The sequence below is a fragment of the Rhyacophila brunnea genome, unplaced genomic scaffold (genome assembly GCF_057557595.1).
Source record: "Rhyacophila brunnea isolate RB1 unplaced genomic scaffold, BYU_Rbru_1.0 scaffold_7, whole genome shotgun sequence".
In the NCBI taxonomy this organism is placed as follows: domain Eukaryota; kingdom Metazoa; phylum Arthropoda; class Insecta; order Trichoptera; family Rhyacophilidae; genus Rhyacophila; species Rhyacophila brunnea.
Genome location: NW_028233339.1, coordinates 36,208,913 through 36,235,584, shown reverse-complemented (window position 1 = coordinate 36,235,584; position 26,672 = coordinate 36,208,913). Strand labels below are relative to the sequence as shown.

Here is a 26,672-nt window from a genome sequence, read left to right as displayed (position 1 = left end):
TATTTTGATTCTCGAATGACCTGTAGTACTGCATCGGTGATCATACGTATAGAAAAGTTAAAACGAAATGCTTACGCGATCGCATTGAATGATGCATATTGACTTCTATTTGCTGACTGGCGATTTGATGCTGACTTTTGTTTAGAGCTTTTCACGTTATCGATGTGTTTGATCAAGAATCAGTGAAAATGTTTTCAAGCTACACACAAGCTTTCAGGCTATTTGAAATAAATTGAATCTATTGACTTAGGTACTATAATCGTGTACTAGAATTTAATAACCGTACCGTATACATATAAATAAATATAGTGTTCATATTGTATGGTACTTCAGTCTAAATTCAATTTGCAATATGACGTATTTGTGACGATTAATTTAATTAAAAAAAAACACGTTAAAATTATTATAACAAAGAAATATATATTAAGGTTTTAAATAAATTAACAATATTGTTAAGTCATTCATTTTATATGTGATTCTGGTTAACTATTTAAACTTCAAAAACAATTTAAAAAAATAGTTAAAGGTAATTTTGAATTTGTGTTGTGACTGTATGTAATAAGTATTAAGTTATTATTTAATTTTTTTTTTTAGTAAAATTTCCTGCAATGATTAATTATATACACATATATTGCTCGATGAAAAAATAAACATATTCGAAGCCTGTATGTATGGCATAGAACAAAGATATCCTATAAATTACGCGAAATATTAATTTATGAATTAAGAACAAAACTTGGTGTTGTCCGCAATGGGAATAAATTACATTGATTTTTTGAGATTTTTTGTCATAATTAATTGCTTTTAAATATTCACAATATTAAATTATATAGAAATACATAAAATAACAACATATGTATTAAAAGAAAACCTAAATTAAATGTAGACTAGGTGAGACATGAACTTTACATAATATTTTACTGTCCGGGTGAGTGCTCTTGTACTTTAAGATATAAGTTTGCAAAACACTCATTCGAATTTAATTTATTATTTACGCCGTCATATATGAATCAAAGATTATTGCCGTAAGCGACCATTTTTGTTATTACCTAACTACTTAAATTTATGATTGTCGTTTTTAAACATACTGCATAGCTTAATTTTATTCCAGAATAATAGAAAATTTAAATTCTTGAATATTGAGAATATTAAATATTTAATACTAATTTTATAATTATTTTATATGTTCATTAAGTGAAATAAAAATAATATTTATAATTTAAACTGCAAGGATCTTTTTTAGATATAACGAGATAATCTTAGGTGTAAAGCGAAGGGTTAATAATATGATTTATATTTCTACTAAATTTATTATTCGTGCAACGTTCAATTTATCTTACGCTGCCATTTTCCGACACGAAGCCATAAAATAATTGGCGTAAATGTGCAATAAACAACGTGCAAATACACAATTTGTTATGCATATGTTTGAAACCATAACAATCATTACAATAATAATATTAATGGAATAGTGATAATAATTTCAATACGGAAATAATTATTACTACCCTGAATATTCCCGTGAAACAATTTGCGTTGAATAATCTTTCGCATCGCGTGGTGCGCGCCAAAGCTTTGCGGAGAACTTTAGGGCAAACAATTCCGATACATATTTGACCAGTTGATTAGGTTCTCTATTCTGAATTGAATTGATTAGCTGAGTGACGGATCGTCACTATGCTAAACACTACTGCAATTTTATCCATTAATATTACAGGGTGACTAGTATAAATCGTTTACCAATACACAATTTAATTGTAAATAAATATAACATAATATACGTCATATTCTAATAAAAGACATAATTTTATTTCATTGGTTCTACAATTAAATATGAATTTTTATTTATCTAAACTCTTCACTCATGTATCCACAGTTTTTGGCATTTCTAAGATAACTAAACGAGGAAGTAACAGGAGACCTCATTCGGTCTAATTAATTATATGAACTTTTCTAAAGCTTTTTGTTTGAAGCAAGATAGAGATTTATAAACTATGAGTATTACGGCAATAATTAATTGTATAACGTATTTAGTGTTAAACTGGGAACATCAAAAAAAAATATGTTGTACGTTAGCAAATTGAAAAATGACGCTACATTGTGTAGGTACATTGAATTACATATTATTATATATTATTATTTAAATTAAACGTTTAGTACGTATGACACGCAATTTTTGACAATTTAATTGTACAATATATTTCTTATTCAGCTGCCAATATAAAAGTGAGACGCGTCGTCTCCTTTCACAGAGGTCTGAGCAGAAAATAGTATACAAATATAATATGATCAAAGCTTGATTTCCAATATATGTTGAATGTTTTGATCTTTCGTACAAGTCGAGTACGTCTTACGTTTAAATTGATCATGTATGTGATAATTAATCAGTAAAACGATAACACCTGTTTATAACAAATTTAATATTATATATACGTTTAGTAATGTAAAGAATTAACTGTGAGTGAATCTAAAATGGTGTTGAAAAAGGGAATGGTGTGAAACTAATTTGCAATGGAAATAGGCTTGCGGCTAATTTAAACGTTGGTGATAGTAGATGGTTTCACGTTTAATTTTATCATACTAATTTTTTAATACTCCGTTTTATAGATATGGGTTATTTTCAACGGCTTTGCACACTGACACACTTGCAACAATGCTAAAATCAAAATTATCGAATTGTATCGGTTAATAATTATTATAATTTGGATATTATAAATCCAAGTATTTGCACCACCCTGTTGTACATGTGACTTAAATCAAAAGTGACATTTAATAACATGGCGGTAAATTTCACGTGTCGCTTTTGTTAATAATGTTAATGAGACACCTTGAATTTGATACCCAGGGGTAAATGTTTGACGTGTTATCTTGTAATATTGTCGTGGAGTATTTATTAAGAACCCATGCATGTCGGCTGTGGATTATACTAATTATGTTCTAGTTTGGATTATCAAAGGCTTAAAGCGAAACTTCGAATACGTTTTACCGATTAGGTGAGCAGAAAATCAAAATAATTAATTACCTACTATTTTGAAAATTAATTACTTCATATTATTTACTGAAGACAAATTATCAATTAATTGTAAAACTTTATCTCCTTAGATAAATATCAGTTAAAAATATGATTGTTTATAACTATTATTTGTATCAGAATCTATAACAACGTATCCCTAAAAACATGAAATATATTTTTGAAACAGAGAAAAAAACTTTCAAGAAAACGCTATTTCAAATTTTCAGTAGTATTATTATTAAATGGTTTTTTGATTAAGCGAATTTTATTTTCTGGTATGAATACACTCAAAAAATATAGTTGTACTGAAGATTCGGAAAAAAGGAGCTTAAGACATAATGGCTTTGAAGTAAAGGTAAAATTTTGAAATGCACACACGGGCGTATGTTTTTTTAATAATATGAGTGATTTTGAAAAAAATCTATCGTATTTTTTTCTCTAGTTAAAAATCTGCATTTTTAAAATACATTATATTTAAATTAATACATAGATTTTTTACTGAAAAATAACTGATATGATTCGTTTTTTTGTCAATTACTCATAAGTATGAAAAAAAATCCTATTGTATGCCCATCTATGAGTACATAATAATAAATATGTCTAATTCAGTTAATTGAATTAGATTTATATAAGTAGATATTTTGTAAGTTTAATTTAATACGATCCCATTTCGTCGTAATATGAGTTGATGTAAATATTTTAGAAGCATAAAATATTTAATAATACAACAGGTAAAAACTTGACAAGATAATTGTGATCACTATTAATTATAATACCTAACTGGCAAGTATATCAAAATAGATAAAAATATAATATTTTATTAAAATGAAATAATAACTTTGTTTTATAAGATTTCTATAGTACCGTAATATGAAAATATTAGTCTGCACCGATAATATTTGCAAATATCTACACCTAGATATGTTATTGGATACAATGTAATCTAATTTACAAATTATTCATAATTGGAGGGCATTGGTTGTAAATGTATTTCATATACAGCGGATAAATAAAATGGTAGTCTAGCAAAGCCAGTTAATGTGACTGGAAACTGTTGTAAAATGTATTGCATAATCTAGCGCCCTGTCAATTATTTTATTCATAATAAAGTCTGCAAAAATATAAACCAATATAACTAGCGTTTATATTAGCGAATATATTAAATAGAGTTAAGCTTAATCGATTTTTTTATTTATAGCGGATACGGATTATCATATTATTAGTAAATAACTAATAAAACTTTACAATAGAATGCATACATGCCTATAACATAATTATATTCAATCATCTTTTAAACAACCGATATAAGACTCAATATTTTGTTCTGTTTTTTAAATTATATATTTGAGTAATGATAGGTTTTATGAAAGGAAGTATTATGAAGTATATGGGTATATTTATTTTGTTCGTGGCATTTATTTATAATCAAATTAATATATAACAGAAATAACATAATATATTATTTAAGGAATCGGATATGACTGAATATATTGCTTATTATATTATATATTGCGTCTTTATAAATTCACAATTTTACAAAGAAGTTTTTTAAACATATAAACAAATAATCAAGCCAGTTATTTTTTACGTAATCATTTACAACTTGAAAATATTACGATTGTGTCAGTACAATCCGTCAGCATTCTTGGATGTCTTTTAGTTCTGCAACGTAAATTATTTTCAATCTCTTCAATTTGAATCGAAAATATTCTTAGAGAAATTACATTGTCTGAGATAATTATATCATTATCAAAATCGTGATTCCTATCCGACACCACACATTTGTATGCGTTTCCGTCAATCTGTCACAAAATAATTGCAATATCATTTAATACTTTCTATATACTCGATATGGCATTAAAATAAACGATTCCTTTATTTGCGCGTCAGCTTATTTTTCAAATTAAGAATTTTAATTTACGTTGTTGCTTTCCCTCACAATACCTGTTTTAATACATGTTTCCCATGTCTCGCTCTCTCCTACAAATTTACATATGCTTTTTTTACTCATGCGTTACAGACAATACATATATATATAAATCAAAATACATATAATGGAATTATATACATCATAGAAAGATGTAGATACACGAAGAATACTTCATTTGTTAGGTTAATAACTTACTTCGTTTTAATCTAAGAATAGGGGTTCCCAAAGCTGTTTGAATCGCTTCTATTGATATTTGTATTATTTACAGTATTACGTTAACACACAATACATAGTATATTGTTTAATCTATTGTTGCCTTAGGACAAACTACAAAAGTAATTATCAGCGAGGCGAACGGATGAAGGAAGTATAGACAAACAGCCTGCCGCCTACACCGCGATATCTGCTTCTATGATATGAAAACCCCTAATGTGAGGCAAGATGCGGGCCCATAGAGAACTGAATCCTAGACTCAAAACTTATATGACTCAACAGTTTTAGACTAAGCATTATTTTGTTGTCACACGAATCGATAAATACAAATTAGTGTTGCCACAATACTGATCATTTTAATTATTATTCAACAACCGAATTTGAATATATTTTAAAATATAGAATCGTAAATAATTAAAACTACTTGTCAGCTATAAAAAAGTGAGCTTTATGAGTGTAATATTCTTATATTATTATGGATGAATGATTGTAATTAAAATTAAGATCAAACGGTACAATTTGAATAATATCATAAAAACTGATTCTGTTGCTAAAAAATAAAGGCGTAAATAATGAATTAGAAGCAAATATGTAACTGTTTTGTATTAATGGTTGTATACTATTGTGTACAAATAATAGTAATCTATTATTTAACTATATTTAATTGAATCCATGGACTCTTGTGAATAAAAAATTGTTATGCTTTCCTTCTGACATATCTGAAATTGAACTTATAGCCCCAATTGTTTCCGTAAACTATAAAAAAAAATTTTATTATTGAAAAATATTGTACTACTTATAAGTTTATTTTAAAACGTTATATAATATAAATCATTTAATTCGATGATAGCAATTTTAATGAATTAATTTTTAATTGTATTAAATGTACATACATTGATAATACAAGTATAACAAAGTGTGAATAATATAAAAAAATATTTAATTAATATGCTGAGTATTAAAAAAGTATAGGTAACATCTTAGTAAATAACGATTTAGGAGCAGTTTTTATACTAAAAATATACATTTATACGGAAACAGGATTCAAACATGAAATTGCTTTGTATTAGAATTAAGCATATAGTATTTTATTACTAATATTTTATAAATTTTATGGATTCTCTTCGTTATTATTGTGAAATAAACTTTGATATGAATTATCTTCTTTAAAAGATTATATTAGAATAATTATAATATTATATTACTTATAAAACTTTAAAACCAGTTATCTAGAATTTATAATCACATATAAATCAACATTAAAATCGGTTACTGAGTTAGATTAAATTCCCAGTAAACTCGTATTCATTCTAAAGTAATTTTTTTATTCAACGATAATCGTTTTAAGCAATTGTAACAAACAAAAAATATTGTAAAGAGCTTCAATTGCATGATTACTGGTAAAATTTGTCGTAATTTGGTGGGATGCAGGTGGTTACATTGAAAAATCACATTGGCCGAAACTCCGTGGATACTCCAGATTTTTATAGGTGTATTTCTGATGTTTCTTCATTAAATGAATGTTATATTATTTGAATTCTCAGTTTCTCAAGCTTTTTCTTATTTATAAAAAAATAGCCCAATTCATAAGAAGAGTATTCTTTTTCCTTTCTAAAATACTTTAGTCAAAGCTCGTGAGTGAAAATTCAATTATCTTTATTAAAGCTTTATGTCCACGTAGTATTTATTAGGAGTGTTAAATATTGTATGCAATAACGTCGTAAATTGTATTCCTTAAACACACAGAATACAGTGCAATTCATATAAAATAACAAAGTGTCAGTAGTATACTTTTTGCAGTGGCTTAGCTTTAATAACCAATAGAATATGAGTGGGAAGTTACGAGAATGGACTACATCTTATGCTATAATAAATTCCACATCGCCATATTTCCAGTTTTACGACAAGAATTTCGATTTATTGCTTCAATTATTCACATTCTACTTGACTTTTTACTGACCAGTACGCAGGGGCTCGCATTGAATACAATACAACTATCGCTTTTCCAGATATCTCGATGCTCTCCCTCTTCGCTGATCCAATAACAGATAAAGGTTTTGGCATAAAATATTAATACACTCGCCGCGATGCTAGCGTGTAGAGGAGCGATTCACTTACATAAACGTACACGCTCTTTTATTTACAGCATAACCGAGGCATGTTACGGAAAGCTTGTGTAATCATTTAATTGAAATGATAAAAATACACAGGTTTAAAAAACATAACAAACAGTTTGACGAGTAGTGATTCGGATAAACTTTTCAAACTTAGTCGGTGTATAAAATAATCCATATTTTTTTTTGTAAAAATGTAACTAATGTAAAAGGATATTTACCGTGTTTTTGTGTCAAAATTTGAAAGTTGTGTAGACATACCTAATATTAAATATAAAAGTTTTGTGAGACAAATCAAATGAATTGTATTTTTTTATCGTGAAGTATGATAGTCTACATGTAATTTTATTCCTTAATTATGCAATTATTTCATTAAAAAAAAAAAGATATATTTAAAATGTAGTTTTATTTTTAATAAGACTTGCTAATTCTTTATCCTTAAAAATTATATTCACAATAATACCTTAGATTGTATTTATATATTTTCAATTACCTATAATTAGAGAAAGTTGTTAAATATTTTAACTGAAACATATAAATTGTTTTGTCATTATTTTGAATTTAATACTGAGATATTGTAAGCTCTGCATAACATTTTGTAAAAAAACTTTTCAAGCGATATACATATAAACAATGTATAAAAAAATATTGTTCCACATCGCGCTGATAAACTTTCATCCCTTAAATGCGGGCAAAAGTTACAAGAAGGGGTGTAACTCTTATGAAGGATTAAGATACCTAAGCTGATGACGTGACATAATTTCAAATACGAAGATTTCGCAAAGTCTCCTTGCTTTATCTGCAATAAGCAACGATACTTAGGCATTGTATGTTTCAAAGAAATAATAAAAACGAAGGCAACATCTGAAAAGTTACGAATATAATATTAACATTCTTTTAATACCTTATAGTATTATTTACGATTCAGTAAAAATATACCTGTTTAATACAATTCGTTTAAATAATATTACGTTTGAATTAATAAGAGTTTTTGAAGAGTAGTAGTAACGTTTAAGACTTTTTGGGAAGATTGTCTAAAACATGAATAAAAAATACCATAAAGTGTGTAAGTGAAAAAAACTGCAGATTTTGGGTACATTTTCAAAGAAACGAACGTGTGTATTAAATAGTTGACCAAATACCGGAATATATCAGTTACTAACACAGGGCAGGAAAATCATTAACCTTTGACAGAGTTTTGCACCGTTAGAATAAATAATAGTAATTTGAAAATGGTAAACTAAGATTTTTTTAGAACTTTGTAGTGACAAATAAAACTACTTAGGATTCACCGAAAAACTTTTTTTAGATAAAATAATCATTATATATTGATAAAATTTTGTAATATATAATTTGATCTATATGTGGCTATATATAAATATATTTCTATAGTTAACAAACAAAGTATTTAATTATTATTAAAACAACATAACATTATTATTAATATTATGTGTAAGATTCATCAAACAGGATGTTTGTAGATTAATATTACTACAATAGCTTTAGAAAATAATATAATGTAGTCACGTGTTGGCTCTGGGAATAATACATTTTACTATGAGATCAAAAGCAACTTATATTAGATTGTAAACAAAGAATACTTACAAAATCGACAAGCTATTTAAAACAATCTCAAGGGTGGTTTCGCACTTAAATTATGTAAAGTCATAACAACAAGTAACTAGTAAGAAGATTACTCATTCGTAATTTTTAAAACAAAATCATATTGTTTACTGATGAATTACAAAATGTTTTTTCATCACTTTTCAGATATGTATAGTTAAAAAAACTTCAAATGAATAAAACTTCTGCCTAAAATATAAGTCGAAAAATATTTTTTATTAAAATATGTAAATTATTGTTAAAAAATATCACTCATAGGTTCAGTAAATCTAGAGTTTTACGACATGAACTTCATGTGGAATCGTCTATAAGTATATTAAGATAGGCGACTGTGCCAAAAGTTTAAAGCAACAGCCTTAAAACATTAAAAGAAAATGTATGATTAAGTTTTATAGATATTGAATATTTCATGGACAATATTATGTAGATAGTAGATCCTATGTGGTGATGATATTTATTAATATGCAACTTATAAAAAGAACACTGATACAACATAGGAAAATTCCTGAGTCTAATTTACATGTCCCATGTAGCAGGTAACATTTGCTCAACTTACCTGGCGATGTACATCGCAGTATACACGCAAGTAATCTTATTTGGAGATTTGTTACCCACCTGAGATTAGTTGGCAAAATTAGTTAATTAATTATTCATCAAAACGACCGAAATGTGTGTAATGTGACTGTATCAGATTTCTCAAAGCGGCAAAGGTATGCTCTCGGTGTGACGCCACCGGGAGAATATTTGAGCAAAGTAAGGGAGACAATGTCTATCGGACGACTAAGGGGAAAAAAACCAGATTTAGTTTAGAATTTAGATTCAATAATAATAATAATGGTCATTTAAGCACTTTTTATTGGTTTTACTTCAATCACACCGCCATTGAAAATTCCTTCCTACTTATCTCTGGAATTTTATATGTATAAAATAGAGTGATATAAAATAATTGTAGTGAGATCGAACATCTATTAAATAGTTTTAAACGAAATTAAATAGTATTAAAAGTATTATAAGCGATACATTGTACCTTTTTTCAATATAAACAGCTACAACTGAATCATATTATTATGGATGTGTACTGTCAGCAATAAAAAGCTCGATACGTGTTATTATTTTGATACAAACATTAATAATTTTTAAGAACTGCCTTATATGTACACTAAAAATATATTTAAAATGCTAAATAATTTGTAGTTAATATATTAATTTTAACTTAATGTAAGAATTCTATCAATTGTAGGTACTTTTGAAGGAATAAATTCCAATTATCTTAAAAATATTTTAACACTTAAAACTTAAAAAAAATAACTGTCAGCCAACGGGACGTCATATTTTAGTGAAATCAAAAATATCCGTAGAAATCTTACTATTTTTGATTGTCAACGTAGTTTCTACAATATACAATAATATTATCTCAATATAGTTGGAGTTAGTTTAAGTGCATGCTTGTAAAAAATACATACAACTAAATAACGTATGATATCTCTGAACGTAATTATTAGAATAAAATACTTACATGTAGTAATGCCATAGAGAAAAATAAAATATATTTACAAAGAAACCTAAAGATTTTACTAATGCCATAAAAAAGTTTATCGATATGTTATATGATATAATAATGGTAAGAATAGAAAACATCATGCAGTCGTGCAATAACAATACATTATCGAATCGAATTTTGCACCAAACGGCTCCGAAAAAATGTTTTGAAGTAATTTGCCTCGGAAATGGTAATAAACATAAGGAACTGATAGGCGGAAAGTGGAAATTTATTACTGGGATTATAAACCGGCTTTCGGGTGGCATATTTTATTTGATGGTCTCATGCGATCCCATCATTCTGTCGCAATCGTACGGCTATAAGGTAATTGAAAATATATGAATAATGCAATGAGATTGGTTCTCCTTGCTACGTGTACTCGTAGCGCGGCATTATGTATGAAACTCCGACGGGGCACGGCATATTTATTGTGCGGGCATCATCTGAATTCCAATCACAAACCAAACGAAAGGCCGCGCGCACAGCAAGGTGCGTTATATCGAAATCCTTACGGCTTTCGAGCGTGTCGAACCGTAGATTTTCACGTTTCCCGAAAACATTTTACAGCATAAATTGATCGTCACAGGTAAGCGCCGCGCCAAAACGTAACACTGAAACACTTTGCCGACGGCAACTCGATGTTTGATTATTTTCGAGAAAACATTCAAAGAATTTCACAACAGCGGAAAAATAAGCTTGAAAAACAACATGCACAAGTATCACACATATCACAAAATAACACAACGAAAATAAATCATTTCCGATCAGTGGAATTCGGACACATTTGACAGTTTTAAACTTAGCGCTTTTCACGGTGACGGGCAAACTAATCAGTCGGACAACTTCGGATTTATTCATTGGGGACGAGGATTACGGATTATTTTTGAAATAGGAGTTTAAAGCGGTTGAATTGATAAATTGTTGCACAGAAGCTACGGCGGCCGACGGAGACCGCGCGGCGAATTGTTTCAAAAGTTAGAGGTTAATTATCAAAGTTTACGATGATGTTAGGTATTAAGCATTCGCAATTGCCGGAGTCCATCGCAGCTTTTGGACACTTTTTGCGATCGGCAGCGGCAATTCGACAGATCGGAATCGAATTAAGCGACTACGATCGTCGGTATGCGGAGGTGAACGCGTGTGGTGGAAAATTACATCGAACAACTTTACTAAAAAAGTTTGCGAGCGAGCAAACGGCAATCAAAAGTATCGAGCAAAGTCCTCAGGGGCATACTAACTTTCTTTTTCTCCGGAGCGACTGAGTCCATCGGGAAAAACAACCCGCCACCGAATCGCACAACAGCACCGGTTTGCATTCTTCAAAGACGGCGCACTGTCACGAGTCTGACACACTGACTTTAACACTTTGACATGTAAAGCGGAAAACCGAGAGTGACGCAGGAGAGGATGCAACACGATTAAAAAACAAACGCTGTCACCGCACGGGGTGAAAACATGAAAGCGAGCCGCACGCGCGGGCTGCAGGCGGGCGGGGATGGGGGCCGGGGAGCGGTGGTGGGACGAGACTGCGGCCGACTTACAACGGTGATACCATAGAAGACAGTTAAACTTGAGGAAAAGTGACTTACAGCTAGAGCGATCGGCGGCAGCGGAGCGGCAGGCACGACGTGTCAGGGCGGCGCGCGCTGTGCGAGTGCGGCCCGGGCGCCGCCGCGCGCGCATCGACCACCGCGCCGCCCCCGCCCTCGCCCCCCGCCCGCGCACCGCCCTCGCCGCTCACCCTCCGCACTCACCCGGAGATTTTCCCCGTTTGCGTGGACTGCTTGCTATACTACGTCCGGTCGTCATTTTGAAAACTCCCGATAAGTTTGGACCCGCGGTCGGTGGGCGAGATTAATGTCCGCTACACTTTACAAAGCTTTTCTTTACTTTTCCTACCTTCACGTCCGTTCAACAATAATAATCATAAGAAAAGCACTTATTATTAATACACATATTATATTGAAGTTAAAGGGGCGATACTAACAATTTGCAACTTACAAGAGGTGAAATTAAAAAAAAGAATACTATCGGTTTTCGCCTAATATTTTTTATTAACTACCCTGTAATAGTTTTTCTGTAAAAATTTTTCACGCATAGCTTTTTGACGCCATACCCCCCCCCCCATATTAAATATCCTTTTTTTATCACTATCCTCGCTATGAGGCCCAATGACATATAAACATAGAAACAGTAGTGTAGTGTGGAACAATCCTAGCCACTCAGGGTTTGACAGAATCACATACATGGACAGTGATTTCACTGTAAATAGAACCTGGAACCCCAGCACTGGACTACGAGTTATTTTAGACATATACATCTCCAACGCAATATACTTGATAAAAATTAGTCTATATTTTTTTCATAACTACAATATCATCATATACTGGTAACTAAGAGACATTAGACTACGAAAATTGATACAAAAAATATAGATATCAAGTACAGCAGAAGTAAAAATAGTGGAGGAGATGCCTTTATCTAGAGACTAACCATTTTTACAGTATAATTTACTTAACCTGGATTAATCTACTGCTGGAAAGCATTGATTATATAATCTCAGTCCTTTGCATTGCATTACCACAGAATTACGAGTATAATGATTTATTAATTTAAAAATAAGATGGCAAGATTTGTGAATTCACTACAGAAAATAATATTATTTATCATAACAATCATACGTAAAAAATACATACCTATATTTCATAATATATAAGTTATAATAATTAATTATGAATAACAAGAATATCAAAACAAGTATTAAAAAAATACCAGTTTCATAAAACTTAATCGCTTAACAGTTACACATTTATAATTTGGAGTGCGGATCACGCTCAAATTGTTTAAATAAATGCTCAGTATAATATAATAGTAGCTCACGTGACGTGATACTGTAAGAAAATTGACGGTCATCCACTTTTAACGAAATTGTAGTCAATTAAATCGCTGGCATGAGTATTGGGCAACTGCTACGCTCGGGCGTAGAGGCGTAGAGCTTCGAGAGCTTTTGAGCTTTTACGCATCGTATACTCCATAACTGTAGGTCAGTACATTTAATTTGGTAAATTATGTAGGATTTTATATCCTCTTAATTAACATGGTATTTATGATTATTTAATTGGTCGTTATTTTTATATTAAGAATATTTTGAAACTTACATTAATTACTAAGTATACCATAAATATTTACACTACAGTTGTTTTATGTAATTTCATGGTTTATTTACGACTCCCATTTTTTCAACCCAGGTTTTGCTTTTCAGCATCTTCAGGCGTAAAATTTGGAATACAATATATAACTAGATACACTAGTTATAGATATATATTAAGTCCAAATATACTAGAAAGTGAAATCCAGGTCGTAAAAATTGATCATTTTGGAAATGTGTATATTTTTTACTCTATAATCCAATATTAATTTTGGTCGCCTTTTGAAAAGGATTGTTGACAGGGTTTTCTACAAGGAATTATCGTTAACTACTCGTTTAATGTATCTTATAAAAAAATAACATGTCAATTTTTCAGACGTGGGAATCAAATCCGCGCCCTTTGATTTTAGTATGGAACACTATACTACAATAATATGTTCATTACTTCCATGGAGCATACTCAAATATAACGACAACTACAAAATAATTGGTTAGTATACTTAATATAATACTTTCAGATATTATAATTGGCTTAAACAGTATCATATTCTTATAAATTGCAAATAAAGAATAAGTTATTATATATTATATGTTTACGGTTATTGTATTCTTTTTCTCCAAAAAAATCTATGTGCTAATTTTAGAAGGCAACAACTAGAGATGTTATAACGCTGATCTGTAAAGTCAATAGGGAAATTTTGTTTTAGTTGCTAGATTATAACACTGTATTAGGTCATGTGCACGGTATAAATGAAAGTCTCTTAATGAAAATAGTTATGTCAAACAATGGAATATATCCGGGAAAGGTGACAGAATAAAAATTAGCTGGTTTGAGTTATCTACGAATGACTACTGTGTGATTAGGGTACTAGATTAGAAAGTGGCCATATTGGACGTAAAGAGAGCTTTTAGATAAAGCCTGAGACCCAATTCAAGTTGTAGCACTTTTAATGATAAGAAAAAAATAATATATTCTCTGATAATACATAAAAATATATAAGTGCAATATTGAAAGATGGTAAAGCTCCCAGATATACTGATATGTGTATGGTATAGTTATCTAGAAAATAATCCTTATTTATTTATGTAGCTGGGGAGAAATTTAAACGGCCGAGTATCTTATCGAAACCTGTGGGTCTATTCTATACTTATCAACCGCTAAAGTGATAAAGTGATTACAATTACAACCAACTTATTGTAGTTGTTACAATAATTGCTAATACTTTGATACAAACCTACCCTAAGTTTGATAATATTTATCACTTTAGCAGTCGATAAGTATAGAATATACCCACTGGTCTTGTATGCCTTTTCTGGTAGGACTTTTTCCACTCAGAAAGCTAATAAAAATACGCTCGTATGGATTAAAGCTATATTAGTACACTCTAGTGGTGGAAACAATTTCGGAATAATATTATTTTGTGGCTTTTACATAATTTCTCATCACATTAATGAAGGAATACAGTAAAATATTTATAATAACAATATGAGCATTGGCAACCCACTAAAGTTAGTATAATTATTTTTTTAGTAGACATACATAGCAAATAAACGTTTCGTTATATAATTTTAGTTACTATAATCTCTGAGATGGTATTTTTTATCAGGAAAACATTGAATATACAAAAAAAGAATAATCCAATAAATGCCAATATTTTTTCTTGGAAGAATATGTAAGTCTAATAAATAAAATGTTCCCACGCGATAGTAGACGAGCCTAAAATCAAGCCATGCTTACCAAAACTTAATAGGGGAAATATCCATAAAGGTAAATCCCTATGGGACAATAATGTCGAAGCGCTTAAAATCTCATTTTTAAAACAAAGGCTTGACAGGAAAGTGTGCCCGCGGGGTGCGAAGGCTTTTTCTGATTTTTAGATTGCATTTAGCTCCGTAAAAGATTTATACATTTTTTGAAGATATTAATCGTATTTTTTCAACGTTAAGAGGTGTTTTAATAGATGGCAATATTTTTGTAGGCAGATTGCTACGCTTTTTATATGTTAAAAAACAGGCGTAAAAAAATGTCTTTTCTTATGTCGTCGATATCTTTTGAATCAGAATATTATTATTTTAATCAGATGTTATCATATTGACTGCTGACTTGATAATTATTTTTTAATTACCACATTTAAATAGCATGCTAATTATATTGAATGGCCACCTTAATCGTTGCGCGACTTTAGCGTCCAATGTATTAAAAACAATATGTCATTAAAAATATAATTTGAAAAAAGAATTTTCAGAAACACAGTTAAAAACTAAACGACAACAATTCGAAACAAGGTGCGGACGCATATGATTGATTTCCTTATTACATAATATATTATGTTATACTGATGTTAGCTTTGTAATTATAGAATATTATGTGACATATGCGTCATATTATTTTGATACCTTTCCTAAACTAACTTAACCCAACTACACCTAAACTTACTTCACCTTACCTATCAGGTGTATTGGGACTTAAAGATATCGGAACTCGTCAATTATTGTAATATATCCCCAAAATTTCGAAATTTGAGAATTGTATGCATGGATGCATTATTGATATTGAATGAATTTTAGGTATAATAAAACAAACAGCTAAATATACACTTACACGCTATTAAAGATATAATTATGTTAGTATAAGGTGTATTACATATAATAATCAATGTGAATACATTTTATGTGAATCGTTAACAACATTAATGTACTTTAACTAAATAATTTTGACACTACATTATGAGTCTTACACGCATAAGGAATTTTAAAACAGTTGATTACGAACGTGTGATTATATTAGTAAAGACGACTTAATTATTTTCTTCTTTTATTAATACTCCGAAAAATAAAATGATGGTTCGCATTCTGGTTTGAAGTATGTTGTTTTTTTATACATAACTTACGTAGGGTACGTATTTATTGATATAAAACGTAATAATGGTTAATGTATGTACCGCTTTTGGCTGTCAACATAAAATTGATGAGGGAGTATTTATAATTAAATTTCATATGCAAATGTTAGTTTTAATACGATTATATCTGAGGTGCGTGAAATGTCAAATTGGAGTTAAATTTAATTATACACTATCAAATCCTTTGAATTTAAGTATTCAAGACCTACTTTGGCAATATTTGTACATATAATCATGTGTGTAATTAACTAATTGGATGAACCTGGAATAATGATGGAATTCCAAAGTAGAAGTGTTAAATTTTCTTGACGTGATCCACAAAGTCACTTGTAACTAACTTAATCAGTTGTTCATTAAACCTTTTTTTCTTCAAGGCTTTTTTCAAATAGTTATTATAACGTTATTATTTTCAAAAAAATTAAGTAAAACTCAAAAGTGGCAACCGGGATCGGTCCAAAGACGTTTCGCTTAGGAAACACGCAGGCTACAAATTATGCTATTCCGGGTATCGAGCGAGTTATTTTTTTTATTTGTTTATGAATAAAAATATTATGGTGAATTCAGTAATTTTGAAGAAAATATAAGAATTTATTGAAATTAAAAAAACATTTATATTTAAGTAGTAATAGATTAATTATATATGTATGACTGATAAATATTTATTATCGATAATACAAAGTTTTTACTTACTCCTATAAATATATAATAATAAGAATATTATGTTAGACAATTATTTATATCGTGTGTTTGTCTTGTTTTTTTTTTATAAGTGAATGGAAATATGTTGTTTAGTTACTACACCAATATGATGAACGTATTTACCGACTGTTAAAGAAATAATCTTGCGCGAATCCATCAATTTGTTTTGCCGATAGAAAAGCCCCCGTTACATTGTTACAGACACATTTAATCCTGTTGAAAATTAAAGTTCATAAACAATGTAGCCCGTGAATGCGCAGCAACATACTTGTATACTGTAGCATTTTCTACGACGTTGTTGTACTTACAGTGGAAAAACTACGAATTTACGAGCATTTTGCTTAGAGATTAAACTTCTTACGAATTTACTTCTCAGCCTAACGTTAGCGGCTATGTAAAATTATCTCCATGATTGTGTGTTAACGTTTTTTTTCTTCCGATAATTTTAAACAGTTTAACTAAAATACATTATTAATATAAATCCAAAATACTTTTGACCAAATATGAAACTCAGTAACCAACACTAAAGCATTTAAAAACACATAGTTTTGAAAATCATAAAACAAATATGAGCTAGAAAAAAGCCATAAACACATTTTTCAGCAGTCCGGGTAAGTGCTCGTATTATTTCAGTTAATGACTTAATGAAGAAATTTTAATATCTATGCTATCGAAAGTCTTTCAAAAGTTTTAATTTCATGAATAAAAAATAACAATTTATATCCATGTATAAAATAATATTTCTTATTTAAAAAAAAGTTATAGTAATACTATCGAATACGTAGATGCTAAATTAATATTGAAAAACAAAACATATTATTCGTAAGACATTTTTATTGTTTAAGATGAATATATTTTTTGATCCGTTCGATAGAAGTAACGTTGATAATGAAAACGGTCTTCGTAGTCTGGTGCACAAGGCACTGGCTTCTTTTTCCGGGGCTCCTGGTGAGGTCACATTTATGTGTTTTCCTAAAAGCGTGGGTGTTTGTGCGATAGTTTTACTATACTACTGTCATTGGGCAGCATGGTATGTTGTAGTGTTGAAAATAATAATATAATGATAATAATCATCGCTTTCAAGTCAGCCAAGTAGTTTATTGCATTTGTAATCTAGAAATTTACTTTGCGCTTTTTATTTGCATGCAATATATTTGGAAAGATAATGAATTTAGTAGTTGCCTTTACACCCATGGACATGCGAAATTTAGTAATGATATTATATTAATTAATTTAAGATTTAATTTTACTAATCATTGTTTAATAACATAACAATATAATAATTACAAGATAAAAAGAACTTTTTATACATCACGTTTTTAAATTTTCTGTTGAATCATATAAACATGACAATTCTATGTATTAATAAAAACTTTTTATTGTAATTGATATAAATACTGAATAAATATTATAGAATACAAAAATATCATTTTGACATTTCATATTGATTTCCTTAGTAACGCACGTAGGTATATATTAATAATTTAGTTGCTAGGACCCACTTAGCAACCAATAATAGTGAGTAGTAAATATTACTTTTAACGATTTTTTTCCGAAACATACAAAACAGAATTAACTGAAAATGAATTCAATTCTGATTAAAGATGGCCAAAAGTATTAAAAGAATTCATTGTCGTCGTGTTCTGATATATCCTAAAAGTTAGAAATGTCTAGCTAGTCGGGAAGTTAGTTAAAAATCTTGGTCAAACAAGAAAAAAATTGTACTGCACAAGAAAAAAATCTGTACCGGACAAACAAGAATATGAGCTAATAAAAACGTGTTAAAAATATAGGCACTCACCAAAAATACGTCAGTTAAACTCATTCAGAAAATGTTGTATACATACCTGAAACAAAAGGAAACACAATTATTAGTAAATTATTATTACGAAAATTAAAATAAAGTGGATTATACAAAAGGTATACTCTCTTGTTAAATATGTATGGAGAAATTAAAAAAATAATATATATATTTTCAGTGACGAACTTGCCACAAACATCGCCTAAAATATATCAGGATTGTGGAATGTCGTTATAAGCCACCATGTTTTATGTGGTTATTTATGTGGTTAGACCTGTAGCAAAAACATTACATGGATATTTTTTTAATTAATATTTTTGAACAATATTTTAAAACTTACTTAAACTACATTAGAAACTAATTATCAAATTTTAATGCGAAAAGTACCCAAAAATACATAACGATTTTTTTTCAATCTCAATGAACTTATCTTCACTGGAAACTATGTAAGTACTAATAATTCAAAATTATTGATTTATATCTCATTGTACATTGAAAGGATCGAACAGTTAAATAGAAGTATGGGACAAATGACCGAAAAGCATGAGATTAGCTTGTAGAGACCTTCATCCGTTTGTAGGTTGATTCAGTCTGATATTGAAATTAATAATCGTTAATATACTTTTCCAATGATTATAATAAATTAAAAAAAAATATTCTGTCTAATGAATAACGTGAAAAAATGATATGGAATTTTATAATACTTTCTCAATTTAGTAGCATTGGTCCTATTAATCGTATCATTATATTAGTATATTATATTATATAAAAAAGTGGCATTATTTTTTTTATTAATACAATAATAATACGTAAATAATAAATGTAAAAGGTGGTATATATGAATACTTACATTATTATTTGCTACGTTACAATATGTTACTAAAGCTTTCTATCTCTTCCGATGATATAATATACCCTCTTGAAACAGCATGCTTTTATCTTACAAAGCCAAAAATTTTGAACCCACAATTACATTTTTGTTTTATTTCCGGGAAAAGAAAAAAAACAGTTTTGTATTCTTTTTGAACCTATTTTACCGGATATCGAATCAATAATGATTCTCCACAGGAACTAAAATACGATAATACAATACATTTTTATGGAGAGGGAAAGAAGTATGTAGGTAATATTTTATTTTATTTGTAGACTTTAGTAAGTTATCTATTGGAATTTGATAAAATAATAAAGAACTCCAAGATTATGATGAAACCATGAGAAATGGTAGATTATACATAAATAAAATAGGTATAGTAATAAAATATAAATAAAAATGATAGATTTTATTAAGCAAAACATATTGAAAGTTTTTGATTTTACTATTTTTAAAGTTACACTTCTTTTGGCGCACTTGGGAAATCAGATCAGAGTGTATTTTTGATGTGTGACATGTAACACATAATTTATTTATTCACACGAAAAAAACGCACTCGATTGGATTCGAACCACCGATTGTTCGGTTATCAGCCGAACGCACTACCTTTACGCCATAGTATGATACTGCAATCGTCGACGATTATAAAGTATAATATTATAGTTTAGAATTATTCTGTCGCCTAGGCAGCGAATTTATTATCGTCGGCTATTTGCAATTCCTTAAGTAAACAAACTATTAAACGTCAGAGTGACGGTTGGTACTTTAAAAATAAAAACAACGAGAAACCATTATATATTTTAGTAATATACCTAAGATAAAGTGTATAGAAATAAACCAACGGCGTTCCAATAAGCGGTCTTTTTTCTTGAGTGTGTAATTTAACAATATAATCAGAGAATTTAGTTTATAAAAAGTTTTGTTTTTGTTTTGTTACGCTAAAGAAGTGTAAATTTTAACGCGCGTACATATTTTTAATTTCTTTCAGCTTGACTCTCATATATTTAATCTTTCTAGTCAATATAGATAATATAATAATTCTTGAACAACTTTGACATCACTGCAAATTTATATTTTTGTTTTCTTTCTCATCGTGTTTTTGCGATAATAAACCGAGATGCATCTGTACCAGATAACCAGTTTACCTTAAGTAAAAAAAGAACATTAAATATATTATGATAGTATGTACTTAACGTGAATATGGGTACTTATTTTATATTTTTATTATGAATTAGGAACAAAAGAACAAAGAATTTCTCCTGAACGATAATATGATAATTATTTAAGTAGGTAGAGTGTCTCATTCTCTTACTAGTTCTAACGTACATCATATTTATTATGTACCTTTCATGTACGAAACAAGCAATCAAAAATATATATTTTAAAAACGAAAAAAAATGTAATCAATAACATGACGTCAGCAAGGTCAGCGGAGATTTTCCCGCCAAAAGCGTTCGTTGGAGGTTCGCGGCATTTTATTCCGGTCACGCTCTCTGCCGGCGCTCTCCTAAACTACACCTAATATTATCATCTGCACAGCCCTGTGAACTGCTCTTATTTCAAACAATATAATGCGATCCGTTCAACCTTATTTATTGTATGAAATAAGATTTGTGTTTTGAATATATATACATCTTACGTGAGGTATTTTGTTAATTCGTTTCATAAAATACATAACTTGTAAAAATATATCAAGTGGGTTTCGACAACATATATTTTACTTACTGGGAGACTGCTCTCGCCACTATCGTATCGATCCAAATATTTATTTAGAAAACTTTTTTAATTGTTTAAAAATTTTGTCAATAGATGGCAACCGTATCTAGATCAAACCAAGGTTTGAAAAAAATACGACACCCGGAAAGATTCTAACTCGAATTTCTTGGATTCGCGTGCTTTACCAATTGAGCCTTATTCGTGTTATATCTAATAATTACGAAGAAATTAACATCTCAAGCAATTCAGATATTATGAATACTACTATTTCATCTAGAATAATATGTATATTTTTGTACATAGGTATCTATATAGTTTTTTTGATAGAAAATGTTTTTTTTAACTAAATTATTTATATTTTATATAATAATATCCACAACATTATATAAAATTTTAATAATTTAAGTAAGCTTAAAACTGAAAAAGATTCTTAGTCTTACATCGGAATATTTTTAAATTAGAGAATTCTTTTTCATTTAATGAAGTTTCTACTATGCTGTTTTTATTAGTAAGCTATTAAATAATTATACCTATTTACCTGTGTATATTATATTATAAATATTTAAAATAATAAGAACTAATATTATAGAATAAATAATGTTTTCGACAGATAAAATTTTCTTTACAGATGTAGAAACCATTGACGGCAAAACATGAAACGATGGATTTATCTTATTTTTTACCTGAGAAAAATCAAAAATGCAAAACAATCTTGCTTGTAACGTTTATTACGTTATTCGATTTTCTTTTCCCGATCTTTGAAACACTTATTGACGAGCCATCACTGGCTATGAACACACAAATAGAATTTTCCTTTGCACTGTTTCAGTGTTTACAGTTTCCTCGTGCGGGTTTTCTTCCGCGATTCTTTCAACACAGCGATGAATAAAAAAGGCCTCAACCTCCGACAGAAAACGCTTCAAGTGAATGCGATTTGCTTCTCGCTTACGCTCTTTTAGTTCTGCGAAATCACCTCGACCTTCCCGGCGCAACTTCGATGTAAATGCAATCGCTTTCAAAGATCCAAACTTTTTAAATTCAAAATGTATTATTCGTTCTGTCTGTATCGCAGTGAAAAAAAACTTCAACAAAAGTTCCTTCAAAACATCATTTTTCAGTTGTCATATTTTTAGTTTCTCCATTTATTTCACTTTTTGCGTGATATACTTACCGCGTCTCTTCGTTTGTATTTTCTATGTAGCATTTAATCTTTCAGCGATTTCGGAAACTTCTGCCGTAGCACAGATGAGTGCGTCGTGTTTTTAGGGAGCTTTTGTGCGTAGCTCGTTGCGATTATGAGAAAAGCAGAAAAAGCTTTCGAATTCATGGAAAGATTTAAAATATATATACATTAGTCACGTTGTGATATGTCGTGACACCGAGTACGCATCTGTGTTAAGCTGAGATGTGTATCAAACGCTTTCGTATAAATACAATATGTTATGCATAAGAAAAGGCTACCTTGTAATAATTCACAGTATTATTTATACGACTTGTAGAATCCTTTTGCAGACACCTGCCACTGTGAGAAATATTTACAACTCCGGTAATGCCTCGAATTCTTTTAGAGCTTAAAATACTACCACAAAAATGTGTTAAATATCTCAGACGCTAGATGTCGTCATAATACAAGCTTGCCGGAATTGTATTCGGATTATATTAAATAACAGACAAGAGAGAGCGCGGAAAAATAATATTAGAAAAGATTCAGTCGCGGCAAGGAAAAACATTGGAGGAAGGGAGAAGGGATAGCGACCATTTGGAATGCAAATATTGTAGTGCCGTGTGGCAAACAAAGTTTCGTAGTGAGGCGATAGGCAAAAGCTGGGTTTGAGGGGATGGCACCCGACATCCTGTAGGTGGGGAAGCTCTACCTGGCGCCGGCCGGCCTGAGAGCGACATCTATTATAATTATCTACGCTCAAGTTATGGTCCGTTTCTTTTATTTTATTATTATTTTAGCATTATTTTTAATACTTTGCGAAATATATAAATATTTTTACATTTTTGATAATTAAATTTTGTTAATATAAATCAAAATGTAGTAATAACATAATGTACTGGAATTCTAATGTTTTATTTTTTCATTAAGAAAATACGATATTGCTTTGTATCTATGTAGATATTTAATAATTTAAAAAAAATGCCACTAATGAAATAAAATTAATATAGTTCTTATTTTCGTGCCATACAATATCAGACATCGGCAATGAGTTCCGCTAATTTATGCTTGTCCTATCGCTTCTCTAAATATGGATGGAATGCTGAGCTCAATCCAGTCTCTAAATTGCTTTTACCAGGACATTCTTCTTTTACCAGGATCTTGCTTACCGGAGATCTTCTCTTCGGTGATAAGCTACAGAAGTTAATATTCCCAGAGACGCTGTATGATGTGGCCAAAGTATGCCATCTTTCTTGTTGTCATTATATTTGTATTGAAGTATGTCTTTTTTATTTGTCAGCATTTCATTTAATATCAAGATTCATGATCATATAATACATCCCAACATGTACATAATTCCTCCCCTCACAGCGATAGTATGCAGACGATCTACTTACACTACATATTGATATTAGAGTGTAGCGGAGCGTAGTAAATAGGTATTCATATATATATTTATCAAGTAAACAGGTAGTGTCATTAGATGAACATATCAGTGTACCTACTACCTTCGACAAAAGTTAATTTTATCGAGTCAAGCTACCAATAAAAGATATTTTAGTGACAAATACCCGATCAATTTATTACACGAGTAACTTACAAAATGATCACGTTTTTACAAAAAGAGCGCATGCACACATTTTCAAAATTAAAAATATTCCAATTTGGACAAGATCCAAAAAACGACGAAAGTTTAAACGCAAACATATCCGAAGACACCAAATCACTGCGTTTATTTCCAATTAGAGCAGCAACACACTAACTTAGAATACATTTATCTTTAATTCGTCCAGGCTGCTCGGGGAAATTTTCACCTGACTGGAAACTTATTTTTCCGGATTTATTTTCGTTGTTTGCACTCTGGTAATTCATTCGCGATTATTGAATTAAGCCGTTAAGTATGTTAGTCCGCTTCCGGTTGTATGGGACGGTAAATGTAGCATTTTGCTAATGCAACCTTCTTCTAATCGCTCATAACTTTGAAAGTTTAAATTGAATTATGATATTTCTAAAAGTGTGTATATTCATTAGAAAAATATTGTTAAACTGTATTATATTTTTTTTAAGTACATTTACAAAATTAATTCCACTGATAAATAAAAGATAAAATAGCATGTCACTTGATAATAAAACGAAATGACAGAATGCTTGTAAAATATACGCATATTTTTACTACATGTCATATACAAGAATATTTTTCACTGCACTATTATTAAGTAATACAATATAGATTTATTAATTGATTAGTACTTGTATAATGCGTATTTATGCAGTCAAATAAAGCCACATATATGTTATATTATTACACACGTACTAATAGGTGAAAAAATCTTATATAATGAAATGATTTGTGATGAAAGAGAGAGAGTTATATAAAAATTCACGTTACAAAATATAAACTTAGTTGTTATTGCTTGTTTTTCTTGACCTGCTTTTTTTCTTTCTTTCGTTCGAGATTCAGGCTCATTATAGACATCATTCTAATATCTTAAAAATAGCACCTGCAATGTGCCCGAAACGTTAAGAAAAGTGATGTAGGAATAATACGTGGTCATGGTCATTGTGCAAGGTGCTGGGGAGTCATCCAGGTTCTCCAGGTTTGATTCCCGGTGGGGTCACAATATATTTAAGTAATTTTCATAAAGCTAAGGTGTTTGTAATTGTTTCACTTATATTCACTAACTACAATACTATCATTAGGCATTATGGCCTGTTGTAGTATACAAGATTAATATAAGTATATTATAGTATGTAATAATTTTTATAAATGTATAACGATATTAAACAAATGTGAAAGTCTCAAAATCATAAAATATAAACTCGCTTTTTGTATAGAATAAAATAGATCACTTTCAACGAATTTTATTTTTATCAAATTGAGGAGGGGTTTAAGATGTGATGTAATTTAGACAAACTGTGCCGATAGAAGGTGAGGGATCACTATTACTCACCCTCTAACTTTCCCCCCTGATTACTTGTTCATAGATATTTTTTAAAAGTATTCTTTTATTACTTACGTACGTAGTTATTTTTTTAGAAATTTACAGTATAATATTTCATAATGGCCAAGAAACTAAAATATCTTACGAAATATCAGGTAAATAAATATTATATTATTTTTGTATCTACACATAAAAATACACAAATTAATTTCATATGCCTCTATATCTCTTGTAGACTATAATACAATAATTAAATATATATATTTATATATATCACTAAAAAACGAGATGAGAAATTTATACGTGTATTTACACAGAGTATTCATATTTAGTTTGAAACACTTATAATGCATGTTTTATGAATACGTATTAAATTTTTATTTTGAATTTGACCTAAATTTATTTAAAGTATCAGTTATGTAGATTAATTTAATTCACAAAACATTTCAATCGATATTTTTCGATGGCGGGATTTAAAGAAAAAATACAGACGTTTTCTAACAGAGGTCAAAGAGTAGAACGGACTAGACGAGTAGAACACATCTTAGGGTAACACATACACGGTTGGATTTTAAAATTAGATAATACAAATAAATAATTAATTGATCATTACTTCGTTATATTATTATGTTTATTATAAAATGTCATTGTGGTAAGTTGTAGTAGTAAGTAGTAAGAACTTTAAAAATCACCTAAAAATTGTTAGCTTTCAATTGGTTCGATTCTCCCATTCCTAATTCAAGAATTCACATAATACAACTAAACTTTATCTTAACTGATGAATTTGACATGTGAAAAACATAGTAATTAAAAAAATAAGTAATTATTTTTTTTAAATACAAACAATGAGTTTTTTAAATTGTGAAAATTATCTTATTTGCCAAAACCTGGGAGAACTCTTTGTTGGTACCTAATCAGTACGCCTTAATAAAATGACGTACCTACGGCATATTTAAATATAAAACATAGGTCGTAATTAAAATCGCCCATGATGGCCGAG

The 26,672-nt window shown here is 29.5% G+C and overlaps 1 protein-coding gene across 17 annotated transcripts in view; it reads right to left on the bottom strand.

Moving 5' to 3' along the window:
• Rbp6 (RNA-binding protein 6) overlaps window positions 1-26,672 on the bottom strand; it is a 1,006,046-nt gene that overhangs the window by 515,996 nt on the left and 463,378 nt on the right. For 4 of the 17 annotated variants that reach the window (XR_015071931.1, XM_085958085.1, XM_085958090.1 and 1 more), the window contains exon 1: window positions 11,672-12,089. The exons of 10 other annotated variants lie outside the window; for them this stretch is intronic. Coding sequence is in view for 3 of the 7 variants with exons in the window: in XM_085958085.1 (XP_085814211.1) it covers window positions 11,672-11,749 (78 nt within the window). In the remaining 4 variants the exon portion in view is untranslated. Of the gene's footprint in view, window positions 1-11,671; window positions 12,090-26,672 lie in introns of those variants that run through there. 3 more of the 17 variants (XM_085958088.1, XM_085958091.1, XM_085958089.1) reach the window with 1 other exon arrangement.